Raw genomic sequence first — 23390 nt, 5'->3', positions numbered from 1 at the left:
ACCTCCCGACTTCGTTCGGCACTTTGACGCCGTACGGAGACGGCTCCGAACCGTTTCCGACGAAAAAATATGCGTCTGGCCCCAAGCCGTCGTAGTGTAAATTTGGTATGTAAAATGTCCTTGCGTCCAGAATACTGATATTGCCCGACCGCAAGTTGTGAGCTAAACGTTTGAACTCTGGTAAGATCCGTGGTTTGGGTGGATCTAGTGTGGCTGGTATGAACACCTCGCCGAAATTTACCTGAAAGAAGAGATTATACCGATTAAAGACAATAATTTGGGCACCACATGTCATATAACAATCAGATAGGTACGATGTATCACAGAAACATAATAATTCATTTTGTTGGCAAAATAATCGTTTTATTATCACAATAATGGACAATGGTTATCACGCAGAATCGATGAAATTTATCATCTATTCTGTGGTTATAACTGCTTATAAGCTAAATTAAGTGCAACGAGAGTTTTTTTAATTGTTCGTAATAGTTTGAATGATGTTTGTATGCTAAGGAAAAGTGGCCTGGAAGAGGTGCTCACACAAAGGTATTTAGATTTATATTGGAAATACATTTTTTTTTTGTTTATAAATGAATACAGTTGTGATAGTAATGGTAGTAGAAATAAGGTTTTTTTTTATAAATGGTTCACTTGGTTGCCATTGGTTACTAGGACAGTCAAGGTAAAACCATGGACCGGATCGTCGAGCTTATGGCATCGAATAACTAATATTATTTATAAGTTTTTTTTACAAAATATATAAAAAATATAAAATCAAATCTTTGGCATGGGCAAAACCGGGGAGGACAGCTATATTATAATATAAATGTTGACACCTAAATGTATTTTCGAGAAATGAGTAGTTCCGAGGACGTATTATCACTAAGGTAACGATGTACCATTAGGCATTTAATGATAATATAATACTATGTCAAATTGATTTTGATATAATCATGCCACTTTTCTACTTCCTTGGTACTCCCACTCATTGTGATCCAATTTTTATTTTTTTATTATTTTAATACAAACCTATAGTTGTCCGCCTTTAGTTTTAAAAGTTAATAATATTATAATATAGCAATAATAATTAATATTGTATAGCTCAACGATTTCAAACGGTTGTAATCGAATATTATGTTTGATAAAGTTATTCAGTTAGGTTAGTTCTCGACTATACTCTGTACACAGAACTACATATTAGGTAAATGGTAAATTTATTCACTACCTATATATTTAAACAACGTTTTTTAGTTGTATTGATGATTATGAGAATTAATACCTTCTCAACTTAATTTAACTTATGATTCAAACTTCATGCCGAGCATTCTTATGTTGCATTTGCTACAGGTATTATAATATTTTTTATGACATGATTCCTAAACCCGAACATCGTAATTAATATTATTATTTGTATTAAGGTGGTTTGACAATAATATAATATTATTGTGTGTATATGATTTCGAACAATATGTTTGGCGTCCACTCGTTTAAATATAATGCGCAGGATATAGTACAAACGAATCCGTCGCAGAAATGGTCGAAATATTTAAAAGAGTTGACGCCCCGTGACTACCGTGACTTCCTATATAATACATATCGACGGCGGTAAGACTATATGCGACATGAGACCTTTTACATTATTTATGAGTTATGACATTGGACTAGCCGACTATAGGTATCATAAATGTGACTCCGTGTTTTTCTATCAGTTTACTCTGTACAATGCTCGTCACTTTATCGTAAGATTGATTATAGGAGTTATATATATACATGTGTACTAACAATGTCTATAATAAATGATTCACTGCATTTTGTAATAATAATATCATACATCAAATCGACTGCAAAAATCCAACTGAAATAATTTTAAATAACTAAACGTATAGCCTTATACTGATATACACGTAACCACGTATATTATTATGCTAATGTTATTTTAAAGGAAAAGAAAACTTAAAAATAATGGTTTTATTTTTGTCAAAGTGATACTCCTACCCTAATAAAATTTTTAATTGGTCAAAAAAATGAAAAATAAAGATGAACGAAGGTAAATCGGTTCAAATGAATGTCACCCTTTGTAAAAACAAATGTTCCCATCAACAATAAGCAATATATATACCAATTAAAAAAAAACCATATATTCAGGAATTTACCTAGGCAAAAGTTGTACACACTAAAAATAAAAGGAAACGATTCCAATGCACGCCTACAATTTCTCCAGCCACTACTTTTTTATGTAGTCAACTTAAAAAATACAATTTTAATATATACCTAAAACAATCGTAACCCCTTTTGGTCTTACGGTATCCAAATTTTGTGTTAGGTAAGCAAAGCCCTCTAATATATGAGATATATAGCGATATCAAGTATATAATATATGTTTTAAAGGCGACAAACTATAGCAACCATAGAAACTACAAAAAATTCCACTTCAAACTCCACTTCAACCAAAATCTCCTAATCGCGTGCATACATCTATCACTACACCCACCCACCACAATCTACCGAGATGGCTCAAGCGGAAATTGCCACCTGACGATCTCAAGTTCTAATGCACAACAATGCAACTCTATACATAAAAAAAGAACTTACTAAAAACAAAAGTATAAAGAGGTGCTGTTGATAAACGGTTACCCTACTCACGTCCATCAAGCCAAATATAAAAAAATACGCTGTTATCTCATTGTACCTATTTTTGTATAGATTGTTAGTACAATTTTAATAAAATAAAATAATGCCTAAACGGAATTTGAAAATAGCGTTTCTCGCATACAGGTATGTTAAAACTATAATGTTGTGACTTATTATAAAATTACAACCATTAAGATTTATATATAAATTGATTAATAATCTATATTTTTTTTAGGTACTTAACTCATAATATTATTGAATGGCTATTAATAACCGTGAATGTGTATTACAATATAATATATAATATTATTGTATACACACAGTTATTATGGTTTATATTGTTACACGAAATCACAAAGTAACACACTAACACCTATGCGTGCACTAACTTTATTTTTTACAAAACCAATTGCGACAGCTTGAAACGCATTTTTGAGCTTCAACTTTTAATATATCAGTATTGCACGTGTCAGAACGTGGTGCCATTTAAAAGTTGTAAGCTTTGTAACGAATGTGTAGAGAGTAAATATAAAATTACATTCATTTTTTGTATACGAAGATGTTTAATATATGTAGGACATATTTATTAGGCTGGTGCGAGTTTTATGCGGGACGAATCCGTGTCAAAATACTTTATTTGAAGCTCTAGACACTCTTCGGTTATTTTATCAAAATATTATAACGATATAGAGGAAAATAAATTGTTGAAACGCAGCTGATGCGAACTTGATGCCTCGTCGTCGGCATTATTCCACATTAAATCGAGACCATCTGCTGCAGTGTTTTATAGATTTTACTGAACAGTTCAAACATCGAAAGTTATTATTTTAATTTTTACTTTTCCATCTACCCATATATTTTAATATTATAATATCGTACCTGTTAAATGCCGGTCCTGTTTTAGTTTCGGTTACACTGACCGTTGTAGCTCCGCGAACTCGTACTATACTACTAAGTTTGTACACAAAGTAAAGTTTCCCCGTGTACAAGTTCATATTTGGCCGAAGATTTGGCCATATAAGTATATATGTAGTTGACTGTAAAGGCATATTATTATTAAACTATAGTTGACTGCCGTGGAGCTTTTGAGAATAAGCTATTGTCATTTTGCTATAAACTGCGGTAGAGAAGTCCCTTTCTACTGTAATACTTCTGTAAAAGACGCTTCATACAATGAGGAAGCACGTTTCATTAGTATCCACGCAGTGTATGATATATTGTCTTTATACCCTTTGTCCCTTTGATTCGTTAAACCGAAAACCCGTGTTCCGGAGAAGAGGCTAACCTCGTAGGTCGAATATCAATAACGATCGCCACACTTTGTATCAGGCACGGATCCAGAGAAAAGATCTGGGGGGGGCAACAATTTTTTTACAACACAAATACAATTATAATAAAATATTATACTTGATTCTTAATTTAAAAATGTTTTCATAATAGTAGGTATAGGTATATGTAATCAATGTGATAAATAAATTATTGATTATTTAATATATAAAGCGACAATGTGAAAAGAAGTTTAAATTTTGTTTATTTAATAGATTATATAATATTTATATTTATAAAAAAATATGTCTGGTGGAGCCTGGGCCCCTAGCCTCCCCCCCTAGATCTGTCCCTGCTTTGTATACGTCTAGTTTAATTTTTAAGTCTTAGAGCGTGTTATTCTTATAACTCTAAATACCTGAGATATTGATGAAGACGTATAAGTACATTATAATTATGACTTTGATATTAATTTTAGATTATTCTGGCTTCTGCGGTGTCTCTCGAAATCGACAGCATCAAATTTAAGCATAATATTATATTTAGCATATTGTACAATATAATAGTATAATGATATGTGTTAACGAGAAATTGTTTCAATTACCTACCTAATGACGAATCGCGAAGCCGTCTCCTTGTATTCGAAATAATTTTCTATAATTAATCAAAATATAGACGTTACGGGGAAAAAAAATTATGTGGCAGTCACATAATATTGTTACGAGTTCATATATTTTAGTCTCAATTTCGAGAACGTTAAATTTGGATATTTGCTTAGTCGTTATGACTACGTTGTGCGAAGTGAACTGTCCAGGTGATTTTTAAAATACAGGTACAAATCGACAAGTTGAGTTATATATGTATATATAACTATATATATATTAAATAAATGTATTCGTGACCGAGTAAAAGTCAAAACATTACGCGCGCCACTTAAAATCATAGGTACTTATACGATTCAGTACACATATACACTGAAATGAATTTATATCAATAACAGTTGTATATAACATTGAACAATATTTATCCAAATTACTAGGAAAGACGTTTCTGGCTGTGGAGCCGGTGTTCTCTTGCCGAGTATTCATTACTACGTATATACATTGCAGTTTCGCACACGTTAATAATAATATTATTTTATTACTGCTACTCGAAGCTTGGGCCAAGAACGGTGGGGATAACTAGGACCTTTATCATGGCTGAAAAATTAACCGGCTTCTGAACTGATTAAACATTATAATATTATAAAAGAAAAAAGACTACCCTCCGAGTAATCGGATTACATTTTATTTTTTCTCTCGGTATTTTATATGAAACGCTTATGTACCCACGTCCCGTGTCGTATAAGCACGTACTCACTAGGTCCACGTGAACGTGCGCCAGCTATATTTTCTTCGGTAAGAATTCGTTCGTATTTTTTCCCCTCGTCGAGCGAACACAAAACAGGTATAAAAGGTCTAAAAGAGATGGCGCATCCGTCGCGGTGGTAGTGCAGGATGCGGCGGTTGTGGTGGAGGTGGCGATTGCGGCGGTGGCGGATGCGGTAGTGGAGGTGGTGGTGTCGATGAGGGGGTGTGAAAAATAGACGGAATTTAAAAACTTCACGGGGTTCGCGACTGTGATGATAATAATATAATAATAAGCGGAGGGGCGACGAATAGCTCTCGGGGACGACTGTGGTACATAATAATATATCGCTAGCACTGCAGCGGGCCCGGACCGATCGACCTCAGTGCTCTGCAGCAGCCCTTTCTGCAACAAGCGGAACCCACACGTCCACCCACCGCCAGCTCAAACGTCCGAACACCCGTCTTTCACCCTCAAAGCGGTCTTTCGCCTTTTGGCCTTTACTGTTCACCGTATTTATACATTTTTCCGGTGTCGAGGAAGACGAACCGGCTCGAGAACATTTTATATTATATTACAATAATAATGGTATAGGCACCCAATAATACAAAATTTGTATAATACAACTACTGCAGATCGTGCAGGGTATACCCGAAATGCAATAGAGATTCTCAAGATTCGCTGCAGATTAGGAAGAATATTATTCCCGTAAATACGTTTTCTTAGGATACATTTATCGGGTTTTTTCTTGTCATTGCCTCCCGGAGCATGAACAATGCTTAGATTTTCAACTTTACGAGTGGTTGATGAAGAAATTTGGATCTAGTTGATGTTTGTGAGATAAAAATATGACCGAAATTCGGTAATAATAAACAACATTAAATAAAAAAAATCTTGAAAACAATTAAATACAATGTTTCTCATTAGTTATTGAGGATACGCATACGACGATAATTTATTGATAACTTTTATAAAAATGGGATAATAATATTCAAATATGTCAACCATGTCTGACGTACGCGTAATAAAATTGACTTTATTATTTTAATTTTAAAATAGCATTCGCTTTTTCGGAGAACGGGATTTGCGTTGTACATACATGTGGTGTGTATGTGAAGAAGTTTCATAATAATATTGTTTATAATATGATACGAACGTCTATATGGATAGGAAATTTGACGCAGACGGTTATTCGTATAGTTATTATTGAAAAGGTCGTTTTCGAAATATCCCGGGAAATCGCGAATAATTGCACAGCTGAAACACGACAACCTTCCGGGAAATCCGGTGAAAGACCACTATAGGGCAAGGGTACTATTGCCTCTTGCCAGATAAACTTTGTTCATTATTTTACGACATATTTCAATATTACTAATTTTGCCAGAGATCTGAATTCCACTAATTTTTGTATAATGTTTGGGTATAATATATTTCTTAATATATCGCACTATATGTATAATATGCCTGCACTGTATTTTAGATTTATTTTATAGTTGAATGTGATTTAGTACTGTTTACTACAAGATTGTGACAATTTAGGTAATATGTGCTCAAAATTGTGCCTATATAGTATATAGAACTTAGAAGGTGAACAAATAAGTGGAACTAGAAAGCAATTGTTGATAGGTAATTTGAACAATTTTGCACATTCATGAATTATATTATTTTAATATTTGTGTATAATGTGTTGCATTAAAAACTTAAAATTTTTTAGTTTCCAATATTGACACACATATTATTATAAGTACCTACGTCCATAAGGAAAAATACAAATTTGAAAAAGTCGGTTTCAAACTGAAAAAATATACAATACATAGGTAATTATAATAAATAATTATATTATACAATAACTATATTTTATAATATACTTTGCAGAAAGATACCGGATGTACTCAATGAAGTCTTGCATTTCAATGGTGGAATTAGAAAACGTCATAATAGTTTATTTATATTGGTGTTGTCTTCGTCTTGCAAAAGTATGAGATGGCCAATTTTACGTTCAGAATAATATGTTTTACTTTTTCGTTTTTAAAACTATAGAGTTTTTAAACCTAGAGACTTATCATAAAAATTGTTTAAACAGAAGTATTATTATTTAGGGCATCTCGAAAGCTTTTATTGATATTTTAATTACGGAGCGAGTTATAATCGTTAAAAATGTACAAAAAAATTACAGTTTTAAAATGCTCATGAGTTTCTCCGCAATTAAAATATCAATAAAATCCTCCAAGACGCCCTATAGATTTATAATAATCTTACATTTTAAACAATATTATATAATGGGTGGATTCACTCGAATTATCCAACAAAAGAGAATAAAATGTATTGTTGTGAACGTAAACTTTGTTATACCTATGGTATACGTATTTGTAAGATGGAGACAACACACGTGGGCGTGGGGTCCTCTTAAATCTGCTAAATAATTCCCTAAACAGTTATTAATTTTTAAAAAAGTCATCATAACGATACGCTGGTCTGATTTAAACTACTGATTTAGCTGTACGATATTTCATAACTGCAAAAGCGTGTGGGATGATAATATCAGATTTAACTGTTAGGACCATCATAGGTCTTGACCCAGAGTCCACGCTAAAATAAAACACGATAAATATTTGATCAGAACTCGGATATCGCGTAGGATTCATTTAATAACATTTTCGGTTTATTGAAAATCACATAATATATTATTATTATGCTGCGTACCTATGTATACTATTGTTTACCGTCTGCGGAATTATATAATGTTTATATCAATATTCTAAAATTGAACATGTATAGTGTACATACTATATATAGCTGGTTTATAAACTACACAAATAGTTCGTTATGTAGACAGTTGTTGTTTGCCCTATATAAAATATTAGAATTTAATGTAGATCAAAGAATTGCGATAAAGTCATTCAAAAACATACAAACATGTGTTGTAGATGATATGAATGATATGATAATATTATACATGCGAACTCATCCATAAATCATGGCCGTCGGCAAAGACACTTCGATGTATAGTTGTTGTACACACGACGTGTTTATTAAAATTTAAAATACATGACGTTCTACAATCTACATAATATATAGTAATAATAACATATTATTTAACTTTTAAGTGCTATTTTATTTTTATTTGCTGTAAATTATAATACGTATACCTATGATTAATATTGATAATGATTTTTTTTTTACCAAGCAAAAAAATATTACCAAATAAAAATAAAAATAAAATTTAATTCTAATATGTACATAATATGTAATATATAAATTGTCTCGGTTAAAAAAATAAAATTGTTTGTTTTATCAAAATACGAGTATACGCATGCAGTAAAATTATAAATAGACATAATATGTTGGTTAAAACTCGCTAAATATTGTTTTTAGAATTCCGCATCGAAAAACGACAAAACAAACACAAATCCAAAACAAATATTTAAATAATATATATAATATAAAATACACATGAACGGACAAAAATACATCTAAATATGTATATTAAAATATATCTGCATATACCCTAACAATAAAATGAGTCGTTTAATTTTAGGTAATTTAAAAGCAATTTTAGGAATCATAGGTATTGTAATATTCACGGGTAAAGAAATTTTTTTTAAGACAACTCACTAATCATATCAAATACCTATAGGCTAAAATTGAATGGCTATATTATAGTGCCATTAAAATGTATGATTAACACATTAAATAATAAATAAAGGTGTATAATATACAGAGTGATCTATCAAGCATGCTCAATCCCTTTTTTCTTCGTTAATGCAATTATTAAAAATCTGAATTTTGGAATTTTTAAATATATACTTAAAAACCATATTTTTCAATTCTTGAGATTTTTTTGTACCTACTTTTGTGTCCTGTTGAGATACAAACTTGTGTTCTAAAAAGGTGGTCTTCTACTGTTAATTTAGCGGATAATTTTCTGAAATTGTTGACGCATCTGAATAAAAATTCGTACGAGTAGTTTACTAGTTTTGAGTTATTTAATTTTATGAGAGGTCCGTGATAATGGATTAGTAAGATATGGGGGCTAAATTATGGTGATTTTAAAAATTGTAATGATTAATATTAATAATTCGTAACAATTGTTTAAGTAAGTATAATAATATGAAATATAAATAGGTAGGTACTAGATCCAATATTACATTTATTTTATATTTTTGTAAAACCATTTTTAAGCACGATTAACCTTAGTAGGTATGAACATTTTAATAACTGAGAAATTAATCGTTCAAATTTTGAATTAGGTACATCAAAATATTTGAAAAAAAATATCCACCAAATAATTTACTATAAAAAGGGGATTCTTATTTGAAAAAGAGAAGTTTGTATCGCATTGCCACAGGATACTCTTTAAGAAGGTAGTACAAATAAATTCAATAATTTGAAAAAATGGTCTTTGAGTAGGTATATTTGATAAAAAAAAAAACCAAAATTTGAATGAATTCATTATCAAAGGAAAAAACGAGGGTGAGCATTGTTACGATGAATCAGCCTGTATAATATTATAGTACATATAATATGTTGTATAGGGACGCGTCGCCGTTTCAACTACCTAATGGATTTTTTTCCGCCTCGCCGCAACCATATATAAAATAGTACCTATATATAATATAGAGTATACAATAATATTAATTACAAGTGATATTTTTTAGGCGAGTGATTACGATTTTTTTTTCTCGACATTCCCTCCATTTGACCACAATAAATAAGAGGGAAATAGACCGTCCGCGCGAGCCTTTCCGCTCCGCAGAGGTTTCCCGGGCGCGGGGTGTGAAAAACTCGATATACGTGGTATATATATAAGATCCCACGGGAAAACTCCGTATAACTATATCGAGTCGTAAAGCTCGTACGTGCAGTGGAAAGGCGCCCGGTGATCGATGACACCGCTCCAGTAGTAGACACCAACCAGAAGACAAGTCATTTTGTGCCCGAATGAAAAATCTCCCGCACACCGATAAATTCTGTAGCTACGGTGTCGAATTACGACTGTGGTTGCGGCGTGTCGTCGTTTTCGGTAAAAAAAAGAAAACACCCCTGCAAAAACATATTCTCGATGCGTATAAAAATATAATAAAATATACCTACGCTGATATATAGTTACCCCCCCCCCCCTTGTACGTTCTTCACGTGCGTTGATTTTTTCCAATCCCATTTCTGTTATACCGATGCAGCTGTAGACGATGACCAACCGACTATATAGTATATATGATATAGTTTGGTCGTTTGTTCACGAGACGAATCGACATTTCCAGAGGGTGTAGATATCTCAATACTCATAACAGTCAAACGTATTTCTTCCCTCTATGTTGATTTCACGAACGTTTTTGATACCGCGGTATAAGCGGTGGCGTAGTCAGGCGGGGTGGTAAATAAACTAGCCCCCATTGCCCCTTACTGATAATATGATATTTATGAAAATTCAAAATATACACGTACTATTGTGTGGTGCCGGGGAAATTGCCTCGTTTTTCCCCATGGTATACTAGCTATGCCGCTGAGTATTTAGGATAGCGGTAAACAACATAAAAACAACTTTCGAAATTATATTATGACACGATATTAATATGATGCATAAGAGAACGTAACACTGGTATATTTTGTTGTCTCCGTCTTACCGGTGCGTAACATAGCAAATTTATGCTCAGCAGAACACGTGTAGCTTCGTTAGTTTAAAAATTAAAATTAATTGACCTATCATGAAACTTGATAGCAAGAATATTATCTGCAAACATGTTTGGTTAGGTTGTATCAATGATGGTCAAGACTACGATCTAGTATTCTTTGTATATAATAATATAGTTTGTGGTCGTTTTCATCGCGATACACGAAACGGAGTGATATTTACAGAGGGTGCAGATACCTCAATCCCTCAATCGTATATCCTTCTTTCCTCTTTCGATTTCACAAACGTTTTTGATTGGTATCATATGATTTCGGTATACATCAAAACTTCAAAACTATATAATTTGATTATAATATGACGTATATTTGATATTATGCTGGTTAGTCCACCATGTTGCATACGTCATATTTTTATTTTTATTAATCCTAAACACCTGGTAAAGTGCGTAATTCTTCCCGACAGTATAATATGGCTATTGAAATATGTTTATGTTTTGATTATGATAAATTACTATATTACAATTATTACACTATATTATAGTAGGTACATGTATATTTATAAATATACATAATTTTCTGAAAAATCTAAGACTTTGCAGAGATGATGAGGAGTGATCCCAGTTATTTTGGATTTTCGGATGCTAAGAGAATAATATATTGATATCGGCCCATAGTACAAACTATGAAGTAATGCAATATATAGGTACGAGCTGTCCGTTTAAATCGATACAATAGTTACACACTATATATTACAGCGGGGAAGGTATAAAGGCAATATAATTGTATTTATATAATATTGGCCTTTGTGGAACGCGGTAAAAGTGTAAACCGTAAAAATGTAATAACGACGTGACTTTTGTCAATCGCCGTTTTACTCTATAAAAATTATAATTACAATTATTATTGTTATTATTATTATATTTCTGTGGGGACGGTCGGGTGTACTGCATCAGCGAAGGCTCAACTCGGCGAATATCTCGTTTCCCTATACAGAGTGATCCATTTGACTCATTCAGACAATACTATACGGCTAAGACACTCGTCGTTGTAGAAAACTCTGACGTTTATGAATATTTTTCTTTTACATTATATTTTCAAGCAGTTATAAAACAACATTTTTGGAAAAAAAAATTGTATTTTTCATGTGGTGGTTTTAATAGTTTTAAACGCTATGTTTTAGTAGTGCACCAACATTTTTCGGGGTACTTCTGCTGTAACACTCCCCTTCGGACGTCTAAACTTTAAACATACTTTATAACTCATAAGCTACCTACCTACTCGTCTTTTGATCTTTCTCGAATTTTGATTTAACGAAGTAGTTGCTGCGACAAATATGCTGCTTCGCGGATTAAGAAACTAAACTAATGCACATTATCATAAATAATGATAACGATGATGAATATAGTAAAAAATATATATACTTTTGGAAAACGAATGTTTTTACCGACTTAAATTATTACGAAAAAACTATTTTAAAAAACGTTGGTAATTTTTTTAATAATGAGTGATTTCCATTACGTTAAATGGATCACCCGGTATATTGCAATGTTATGCTCCGTAAAATATTATATAAATAGAGGGTGAACCGAACTATACGCCATTTTATGTCTCGTGTCGTGCTTATATTATTATACTAGCTATATTATACAATAATAATAATATATTGTGCACAGATGTTTATCGGTCGACGACACACGACATCAAGTATATAATATTATATGCATTTATAATGAACTCGTATACGCCGTTAGAGCTCCGATTCGGACCCCGTCGCGGCGTCGAAACCGGCGGAGCCCTCCCGAATATTATATATAGGTACCTATTTCCAAGCCGAAACTGCAGTTAGTTATTTCCAGTCGTTAGTTCGGAATGAAAATCATATCCGGTACCGAGATACCGCGGCCGCCACAATATATATAATAGTATATTATATTATAATACGATGATGATAATAATAACCGGCCGAACGATATTATTTTTCGATTTTTTTTTTTTTTTTTTTTTTAATACAATATACATGTATACGAATAAACGCGCACGTGTGCCCTCCCGCACCACCACGTGCCGGCCAACACCCCCCGGCCGGCGCAGCTCTCATATTTTACGGGGCGGAATAACCCCGACACGCCGTACGCCGGCCGAGGGTGAAAACCCTTTGAGTCGTCGTCTCCGGGAAATTACACTTTGAATCCGAGACCCGTAGTGTTTTAGCCACGCGACGCAAGCACAGCAGCCCGAGACCCGTCGCACCCGCCGCACCGGTATACATTATTATTACTATTATAATATCATGTACGACGAGAGACCGGATCGATAAAATATCCGCGACAACGATATTATAATATATAATGTTATGCACGGCGTCGGTTACGGTTAGCTGTTTTTTTCGACGCAAAAACTTTGGATTCCGATTTAATAACTGTAATGAGCAATATCATTATTATTTATATACGAAAGTCGATCGGTTTTCGGTTATTTTTTTGTTCCTGTTCGCGTTGGATGTCGTATTATAATGACATTATAACCACTCGCTCCGATATACAATAATAATATTATATACGCATACAATGGCCATCGCGCTAGTCCTAGTTCTGTAGCCAAATTATTTTATTAATGTAAAATATAATATATATTACGATAATATTAAATATGAATTGAATAATAATATATTCGGTTGAATGAGAGGCTTTATTTTTTTTTTTTTTGTGATTAAATAATTACCCGCACCCCGGTCGTTGAGATAATTAGTTTCTTTAGGGTATATAATACTACTGCTATGATTTGAGTTTTTTTAACTAATTAATACATTTCATATTATTATTTAAGGATTATTATAATATTATTTTCGTCTTATCTGAGTACTGTTAGTATAATATTTTTTACCATTTTTTTTATTTATATAAGCGGCAGAGTAGCAAATAAGAATACCTCTAGGAGGGGCTTAAGTACCCTCGTCTCTCGAGTATTTATTTAAATATTGTTCAGGATTTCGGGGAGATGTCTTGTGCGTATTATAGATACATAGGTACTATATTATGAATAATGTTGTACATTTTTAATTCAATAATAATAACAATATCGTTCTTAATATCGACATCTAAAAAAAAAAAATCGGATCTTTACAAGTACTAACATAATATTGTATGTGGGTAAGTATCAGATATTTTTATTTTATTTCAATTAGAAATCAAAGCCACACACCAACTAATTGAAAAATATGAGTATCCTAGATCTATGATGATGTTAATATAATAATATATTTAATCGTAATTCGTGTGTGTAGGAGGGATACCGAATGATATATACATATAATTATAGATTACAATATTGTTAAAGATATAAATATTATTAATATTGCTGTCATTTTTATTCTAATTAGACATCAATTTATAGTAAGTAATTCAATACGTTGATATTATTGACGAAGGTGAAACACAATGCTACCCATTTTTAGTTTATACAGCATTAGAGAGCGTCTAGAGTCTAGTAGAGACTAAAATAGAAGATATCTTCTAAGAACGTTGTATACAATTTAGTATAATTTTACATTAATATATTATTATGTAAATGAGATGAGAATTACTGACGTGTCTATATGGGTTTATAATTGTCTCGACTTTATTATTTTCAAAATATTCAACTTAATTAAACAATGATACATTTTTTAAGAAGAAATGTATAATAATTTGCATTTGACAAATATTTCACTAGAAATTAAAAAAGAAAACCACTAATAAAAATAATCAAAATTCGCATTGAATTAAAACGCGAGTTGCAGCTGGTCCTATGGAAAAAAAAATCATAAGTACTGAATAATCACCATTGAGAAGGTGCTTTTCTTTTCCTCACTAACCGCCTTAACTAAACAAACTGATAATTTTCATTAAAAAATAATAACGAAATTATTTTTTAAAAACTCGCGTGTCCACGACTACAACGTTGTGGTTTCTATTTCGTGAATAATATTATATTATAATGTAATTCGGTGCATCGACAGTGCGCAGATTCTGAATGATAAGCGCATATCGAAAACGGGGAAAACCAAACGGTGCAACATTCGATCGGAAAAAATATACTCTTGGGGAAAAATATCGTCAATCGGACGTGAACTGTGCACAATATTATAATCGAATCGACAAAATGTCCGCCGAACCAAACCGCAGTTTTACGGACGAATCGAATCGCACTTTGCTCGAGCCAAACGCTTAGGTATAATACTGCAGTAGGCTGACGTATTATTTTCCGTCTGTACCTGCGTGCTGCACTATTGCCGTTGCCTAGGTATGCGCTTTTTTTGTATTCGTCGTCGATTCGATTTCATGATATCACATGTTTGTACGTCGAACGCGGGACGAGGAGAAAAAAAAAATGTTTTTAAAAAATAGAAACGGCGACGACGGCACTTTCTCGGCTCTTCGCGCCGCCTTTCGCACTCGAGTGCGCCATAAACGTATTCCGTGGCGCGCGTGTTTCCCGGCCCGACTGCGGCAGTCCGTGTAAAAAACGTTATAATATTATGGCAGAGCGGCGGCTATAATATTATATTATATGCATTACATATTATTATTATTGTCGTAGCCGTCGAACTTGTGAGCGCGATCGAATTCAAAAAAAAACCGTCTCCTTCTCGGCGGAATAAATGTGTTATAGCCTTATAGGTGTGTGTGTGTGTGTGTGTGTGCGGACGCGTAAGGGTGGAAATAGAAATCTCGGCACGCCTTTCGGATTTGAATTTCGAGATTTTTTTTTTCCTCATTCGTTCCGTCCTCCCATGAATAACAATATTATTTAATACATATATATTATATAATACGTCGTGTATACGCTTTATATCGCCGCCGCCGCCGTTTGCGCCGTTCTCTATATTCACACGCGGCACATCAGTAATACGTGACTACCCCTACAACAGGCCCACACCAGCTCGTCTACAGCCGTCTGCCCAGTCGGGGCATATAATAGATATATCGTGAACATCGTCGACCTTTTAAAATCTATTCTTAAAGCCTAACCGTTTCGTTATCGAATAATTAAATACCTAGTAAAAAGTATAATCAGACAACTCGGGGCAAATAATAAACAAACTTGTTTTAGGACTTTTTTGTTTGCTTTTAATCGCACTGTTCGGATTTTTTACAGTGCACCAAACACATTATTATACCTCCGTAAAAATCTGAAGACATAATATATATCTTATTTTTAATGTCTCTGCTTATATTGCTCACCATAATATATACGTAGCTAATCAACATCCTGTTTTTATCGTGGATAATTAAATATTCGAACTGAATAGTTGATTCAATTACATTTAAAAAGAGTGTATAAAATATGCAAAGTATACTATTATTATGTGTCTATGTGCAAAATACAATTTTCTCCGAGAAATCGGTTCGATTCGAAACACAAACATTTCAAACCCTCACCATGATTATTATGCACTGTGCTCAGTTTGGAGCAAGCGTATAGTATATTATCCTGAATATTTTGAAATTCATAATAATACAAATCCGTCTCTTAAGTTAAACTATTATTAGTAACCATATCCGGTAAACAATATTCAATGACGCGCGAATCACCGTAAAAACTGTAGATTTGAATTAATTCACGCCGGGACACGACCACCATAATATATGAGCCGATATCCCTCCGTGGCACGTGCGACCGTTGACAGAAAATCTAATTAAACCGTCAAACATTTTGCTAACATATAGGACGCGTTTACCAGCTGAAGTATAGTAATGAATGCGTGACCGAATGCACTGCTCAATATAGTATTGTTCGAGTGTCTATGAAAAAAACATAGAAAAATAAAAGACCGACTCCTCCCCTGCGTCGTCGCGATTCGACCTCCGATAATTAAATTACCATAATATTATAATGTTATATCATTAGAGTATAACAATGTCACGGTCGTCGGGTCCAAGTCGAACGCGTGATTTACGCCTTGCAGTGTTGTATATTATAGCCGTGGCGGTGAATAATACCATTATTACGATATAATACACAACCCTCGGCCGCCCCCGAGTTGTAATATGATATGGTACGAAATTAACTCTCGGTCGCGTCGGAAGTGGATACGCGTTAATGCACACAGCGGAGCGCGTGCTGTCTCGCAGGCGAGAGGAGATAAAAAATAAAAAGAAGACGAAAAACGGGGACCAGACGCCCTGCTTGTTATCGCCACCGCACGAAAGTGTGTGGGTGTGTGGGTGTGTGGGTGTGTGGGTGTGCGCGCGTACGTCACACTGCTGTAGGGTTATCGTTTCCTTCCGAAAACGATTTAATCGCGTATAATACATTTTTATTGGTTCGCGCGTACAAAGCGCCTATAATAATATAATAACTGCGCTACCTGCTGCAGTCGAACACCGACGACTTCCGCGGGCGCGCAACAGCTAGTTTTCGTTTGTATTATTGCGACGCACGCAAACCCACCCCGAATATTATTATAGCACCCACGACTACTTTAATTCCCGGTTAATAAACTATGCGGGGCGTTTCGCCCCTGCAGGCAGTTTACACCCATTTTTTTATTGTCCGATTAAACTCGCACGAGTAAAAAAAAATTAATTAATGTAAAAAAAAAAAAACAATCTTTTTTGAACGAACGACTTGGATTATCATTAAGTTATCTGAGCAAAAAAAAAAATGCTAAGACACAGATAAAGTTCTTATCTACGAAGCTGTAACTGAAAATACTATCTCTGTAGCTTTGTAACAAGCTAAATCTTTCTCAGGGATAAATTACAGATGGGGTCGGTGTGGTGTCCTCTTAAAAAGAGTTCTGAAGCGATACAAACTTTTTAAAATGAGAAAACCCCTTTTTAATTGTAATTTACAATTACAGGAGAATATTTTTTTTGGACATATTTTATGTCCACAAATCGAAATGCGAATGAATAACTTCTGAGTTATTTAGCTTAACAAATACCTACTAAGAATAAATAATAGCTGTCTATGATAACAGGCTTAGAAGCTTAGGATAATATTTGATTGTATTAATTAATTAAAAATGTATAGTTTATGAACATGTGACGAGTTTAATAAGAATTTATTATATTTAGAAAAATATTATATTTGTTAAGTGGTATCGGTAATTATAAGGATTATTATTCTTAGAATCTTTATAAAGTTTAATACTTCAAAAATCTTTTGAATTAGATGCGTTAACATATTCATAAAAATTAAAAATTGTATAACAATTAACAATTATTGCTAGAAAAAATTAGTTTGTATCAGCACTACAGAATAGGTGCTCCTCAAATGGTACCTAATAATAATACCATTGGTAATTTTTACATGCGCGTATGCTGATATTTGATAATATGAAATTAAAAAAAAAATCTTAGTACTTGAAAACATAAGCTATAACAAAGACTCAATATACTCCTGTATGTTATAATCATTCTGTAAATCAGTACATACAATTTATTTCTGTAAGTATATAATTTAGTATTTACGATTCGTCATGGTCGGTTATTTTTCACGTCGTTTGACGTCGTGCATAGCCATTAGGTCATTTTTTTTATAGCATTATTATGGTGGGTTCTGTATAAAATGTCGCGATTTAAATGTTCACCACCCTCGTGCCGTCGTGACGTGGGGATGACAACCTTCTTCAGATTAAAACCACCTACGATGTCCCGCAACGGTTTTGATCCGACAGTTTTCATATACCTCGGTAATTAAGGTCCCAAAAGCCTAGCGTAGTTGGTGAATGGTGAAACGTGAGCTCACCCACACGCGACGAAAGTTGGGTACTTTATCGTATGTACAAACGTGGGTCGTGGACGTTTGACATTTAGAACGCGATAAACACCTACTACAGACGAGTGAGGAACGATTCCTTTTTTTTTTTCAGGTGGAAATAAACACTATACTATTATAGATACGACTGTCGTGGTCGAATCTAGTCTTGGTTCTACAGTCATTGCAAAACTATTTCGTACAACGGAATATAATGAACAAATCAAAGAGACATTTATTTTATAAATTATGTAACAAATTAGTATTATATAATGTAAATGTAAGGTAATTATGTGGTATGCCTGGGTAATTATTGTTTTCCGTATTCGAATTTTCCTCGAATTTCCACAACATAATTGCTCGCGTACACATGTACTGGCTGTACTATGATTTATTTAATATATTATATTATTATATGTTATATAATATACATTCCATAATGTCTTCAGCCATTACAAAACGTATCCCCTCGTTTTTCGATTTACGACCGTTATATATTACTATATTTAATATATATTATATATTATTTAATACAGTGAAACCACGGTTCACTGGATATAATATGGTGCTGTTTACGGCTACCCGTAATACGTGTACAGAATCTTTAACGTGATTTTGAATTAAATATACCATTGTACGTTTCAATCAATTTTGGAATTCTCGATACGCCGAGTTCGAATGTTATTGCTGTTATATAATATTGCGCAGTCTCGAGAAACTTTTTAACTTTTAAGATACACACACTTTATAACATAGTTTCGTATTAAAATACTTCGCAGGTAAATTTTAAAAAAAAGTGGCTACAGTAACCCCATGACTTATAATGGGTGAGGGAGAGATTAGAGTATAAATATGTTTTTTGGTTAAAAAAATTTAAAACGTTAGTTACTCAATCATTTTTTCAATAAAACATTTTTTTTTTTTTTTTATGGGGGGGTTGGGGTGTCTGTAGCTGAACCCTAAAATCTCTACGTACCTACGATAGATACTTTCCAAATAATTTATAATACAACGGTATTATTATAATAATTAACTAAACCAATAATTCGATAAAACTAAACGTGTTTCAATAAGAATATAAGTGATCTCTAAGAGACGTTACAACATATAGGGTCGTTGATTAGGAAAAACCAGGGAGGGGGGAAGAAAACCGAATCCCACCACGGCTGTTCTCGGAAAGTGCGCTTGATTGTTGTAAACGGTTTACTTTTATTCCGTGATTTTCGAAACGCCGCCGAGGCAAAAAGTGTAATATTGATTTTGTGCCACTCTGCGAGTACATCGCGCGGGTAGACGGCAGTTTTCAGTCACGGCCATCACTCGTCGCCGACCGAGGATAATGGGCAGGCGGGGGAGGGGGGAGGGTGGACGGATGGTTGCGCGTTGGACCTATTACTTTGGAAAAAATGAAACAAAAAAAAAAAAAAGGATAAAAACAGAACGCACCACGCGAGAAGGTGAACGAAATGGGGAGAAGGATAAAGTTTGAATTTCGACGCTGACAAAAGCCGTAAATAAATATATATATACGGGAAGGATTTATATTTTCCTTTTTTCCCCGCGAGCAGTATGCATATACAGTTCGATGGCAAAATAATAACATAATTCCGGTTCATTTTCAAAAAATAATATACGCGCGCGTATACAGAATTCGGAAAAAAAAATATACGATATACTTCGGTTTCCGTTATTGTTATTATTATGATATTATAATAGTATATAATATGCTACGGCTTTGGGTTTGTTTTTCTAAAGTTTTCTCCACGGCACGGGTGCTAATTTTAATAATTGAAACGAACGTTCAAGAGTCCACGCATCGTCGCATTCCACCGTGTGTGGTGTATAAAAATTAATTTACTGATATATAGGTACCTACACACGTATTATAAGCTCAGTGATTTTTTTTTTTAAAGGTAAACACTTAATTTCTCAAAAAGTATTAAGGTTTAGGACAATTTTTTTACATGGTTTGAAGTTATTAATAAACACGATTTTAACTATTTTTTTTAAAGTTTTATACGTTTTTGAAAGACGGGATGTTATATTTTTGATTTTATATTCTGAAGCAGAATATTTTTATGAGAATACCAATTTATTAAAACTAGTAGTTAATTATAGTTGTAATTTTCGAAGTATTTAAAGTATTGATCAGAGGTATATAACGGCACACTGATATCCCGTAATAGTCTGTTGGTCTGGTTCACTCGTACGCGCTCATCTAAACTTTAATATAATATACCTTATAAGTTTAAAACCAGGTAACCATATTTATTTGAAAACGTTAGAATCGTTATTCTGATTGAGAATAATTAATCAAAAACGTATAGTGTCATTGAATAGAATTAACAACTGAAGAATTCGAACGTTAAAAAATAATTGTTTTCAAACGTCATGTTGTTAATATAATATTATAATGACTTGAAGTCACGTCAAAGAATATTTCGAAAAACGTTAATACTTTTCAATAAAGACTTGTTCACGTTGAAAAGAAGCACCTCGTATAATACTATAATACAACACTGTTACGTGTTTGTCTTGCACTTATATTTATATATAACACATTATGCACCTGCAATAAAACGCGGTACATAGGTGCGCGCGTGGTTATAATTTCCGGACACGAAACTTTTTTCGCTCCCCCCCCCCCCCGCGAGTTTCCGAGCTCACAACTTTCACGGTGGAAAAATATGAAAACAAACTTTTGTGCGACACGCCAGTGTGCTGGTTTTATTGTTTTCGATTGTTCGGGACGCGACGCGTGCGTAATGCGCATTATATATGCACACGTAATACTATATAATAGGTGCGCGCGGCTTAACCGCGGTATATTATATTGTTATTATTCCGAGGGTAAAAAACGCCAAAGACGATTTTTCACGAAACTGTATAATGTATACTCTCCGCGAGTTCGCGATAATATCGTGTGGCTCGAAACCGAAGCTGCGTATTACACACAATGCATCAAACCGGGTAACATCTCTATTATATATTATATTTTATACGGTATAACGTCGAACCAAACGATTTCGCGTGGGACGCTTCTTATGTGACATTAATGTATATCTATATGTGTGTGTGTGTGCAAGAACGGTGTAAAAAATGAGATTCGATATGTTTCACTCACCGTAAACCGCCTACACCATACCGACAGCCATTTGATGTCTTTGATGCGTTTTCCGCCCGGTAACCGCAATATGATGTTTGAATTGTTGTGCGTCTGTAGCGGGGGCGGTTCCCTGTGAAAAAATAAAAACGATTCGATATGTTACACGTTATTATTGTATCATCGTAATATACGGGTATATTTGAAGACTTTGTTTTTGTAGTGTAAACTTAACTTTTGGGTCCCAAAAAAATATCGATAAGTTATTCCCACAGATATAAAATACTAGATAGCTAACAAGACATCGAACATCATAGATAATATAAGAATGAATAGTACATAAGAACTTATCACATGAAAATTTAGTGATACTATTTTAAGGTTATATGGGGCGAATATTGATGTGATAATTGATAAATAATAATAAATATTAAATAACATAATTTTATTTTCTTAAAAAATTATTTTCCAATTTCCATTTTCTAGGTACAGGTGGCAAAACAATCAAAATACAAACTGACAAATATCTAAATATAACTGACTATCATGTTTATTCATTATTATTTAATAAAATAGTCTTGCACATAACCTTAAAAATCCCCATATCGTCTTTCTCTCTTTACGTTCTCTCTTCCCCAAAAAAAGCACACGGCCCCATATGGAACTGGTATAGGCATGTCCTATCCATTCTTATATTATCTATGGTTATCCGCCATATGCGTGTAGGTCAATGTTTACATAATTATCTTATCAATATGAGATTATAACAATCTGATGGTCAAAATACTTTTATATCTGACGATGGAACATTGAATAAGGATAATATTATGTGTTGTCATTAAAAACCATTGCAATAGAAATATATATTTTTTTAATATTTTATAAAAAAATTTTATTCTGTGCGAATAATACCATGTTATCATACAGTATTGATATGATAATTATGTAAACATTGACCCACACGCATATGGTGGCTGACTTCAACATCGATTATCCTAATGTAGACAAGTTAGCTATCTAGTATTTTATACCTGTGGTTATTCCGGTATTTATGCCATGTTTAAGATTATTATGCATCCCTGTGATGGCCCGGACGCAAAAGTTATATAATTAACTATTATTAACGCAGGGGTTTTATTTAAGCTGAAACGCATCCTACCGTCTACTTATTATCTTATACTGAAGTCCTACCTGGAAGATCGTTTCTTCTCGGTACGTTATGGTTCATCTACCTCCTCACCAAAACCCATAAATGCAGGAGTCCCCCAGGGCGCAGTCACTGCTCCTCTGCTATTTAATATTTTCGTATCTGATCAACCCACACTGCCCACTAGCCTCATCGCTGACTTTGCCGATGACAAAGCTATTATAACCAATAGTCATGATCCATCCATTGCTTCCTCGCATATCCAAGAACACCTATCCCTCCTCGAAAAATGGTACAATGGTACAAGGAGTGGGGTGTGAAAATAAATGAATCCAAATCTATACAATGTACCTTCACTCTTAGGAAGGGAGTATGCCCACATATTACTCTAAACGAGCAAATCTTGCCAACCGCGCAGAGCACTCGCTATCTAGGCATAATTATTGATCAACGCCTCACATGGTCTCCTCATCTTCGCAGCAAACTTCTATCCTTAAACAATCGATTTCGTCTTCTCCGCTC

The 23390-nt window shown here is 33.6% G+C and overlaps 1 protein-coding gene across 1 annotated transcript in view; it reads right to left on the bottom strand.

The window, feature by feature from the left end:
- The window catches only part of LOC100160004 (protein Skeletor, isoforms B/C), a 48488-nt gene that overhangs the window by 15956 nt on the left and 9142 nt on the right, over positions 1 to 23390 (bottom strand). Inside the window, exons 3-4 of the mRNA XM_008182419.2 lie at positions 21743 to 21854; positions 3 to 241 (exon numbers count right to left, since the gene is read on the bottom strand). Of these exons, the coding sequence (XP_008180641.2) occupies positions 3 to 241; positions 21743 to 21854 (351 nt within the window). The remainder of the gene's footprint in view (positions 1 to 2; positions 242 to 21742; positions 21855 to 23390) is intronic.

This window comes from Acyrthosiphon pisum, chromosome A2 (assembly GCF_005508785.2).
Source record: "Acyrthosiphon pisum isolate AL4f chromosome A2, pea_aphid_22Mar2018_4r6ur, whole genome shotgun sequence".
NCBI classification, from domain to species: Eukaryota; Metazoa; Arthropoda; class Insecta; order Hemiptera; family Aphididae; genus Acyrthosiphon; species Acyrthosiphon pisum.
This window is presented reverse-complemented; position numbering and strand designations above follow the sequence as displayed.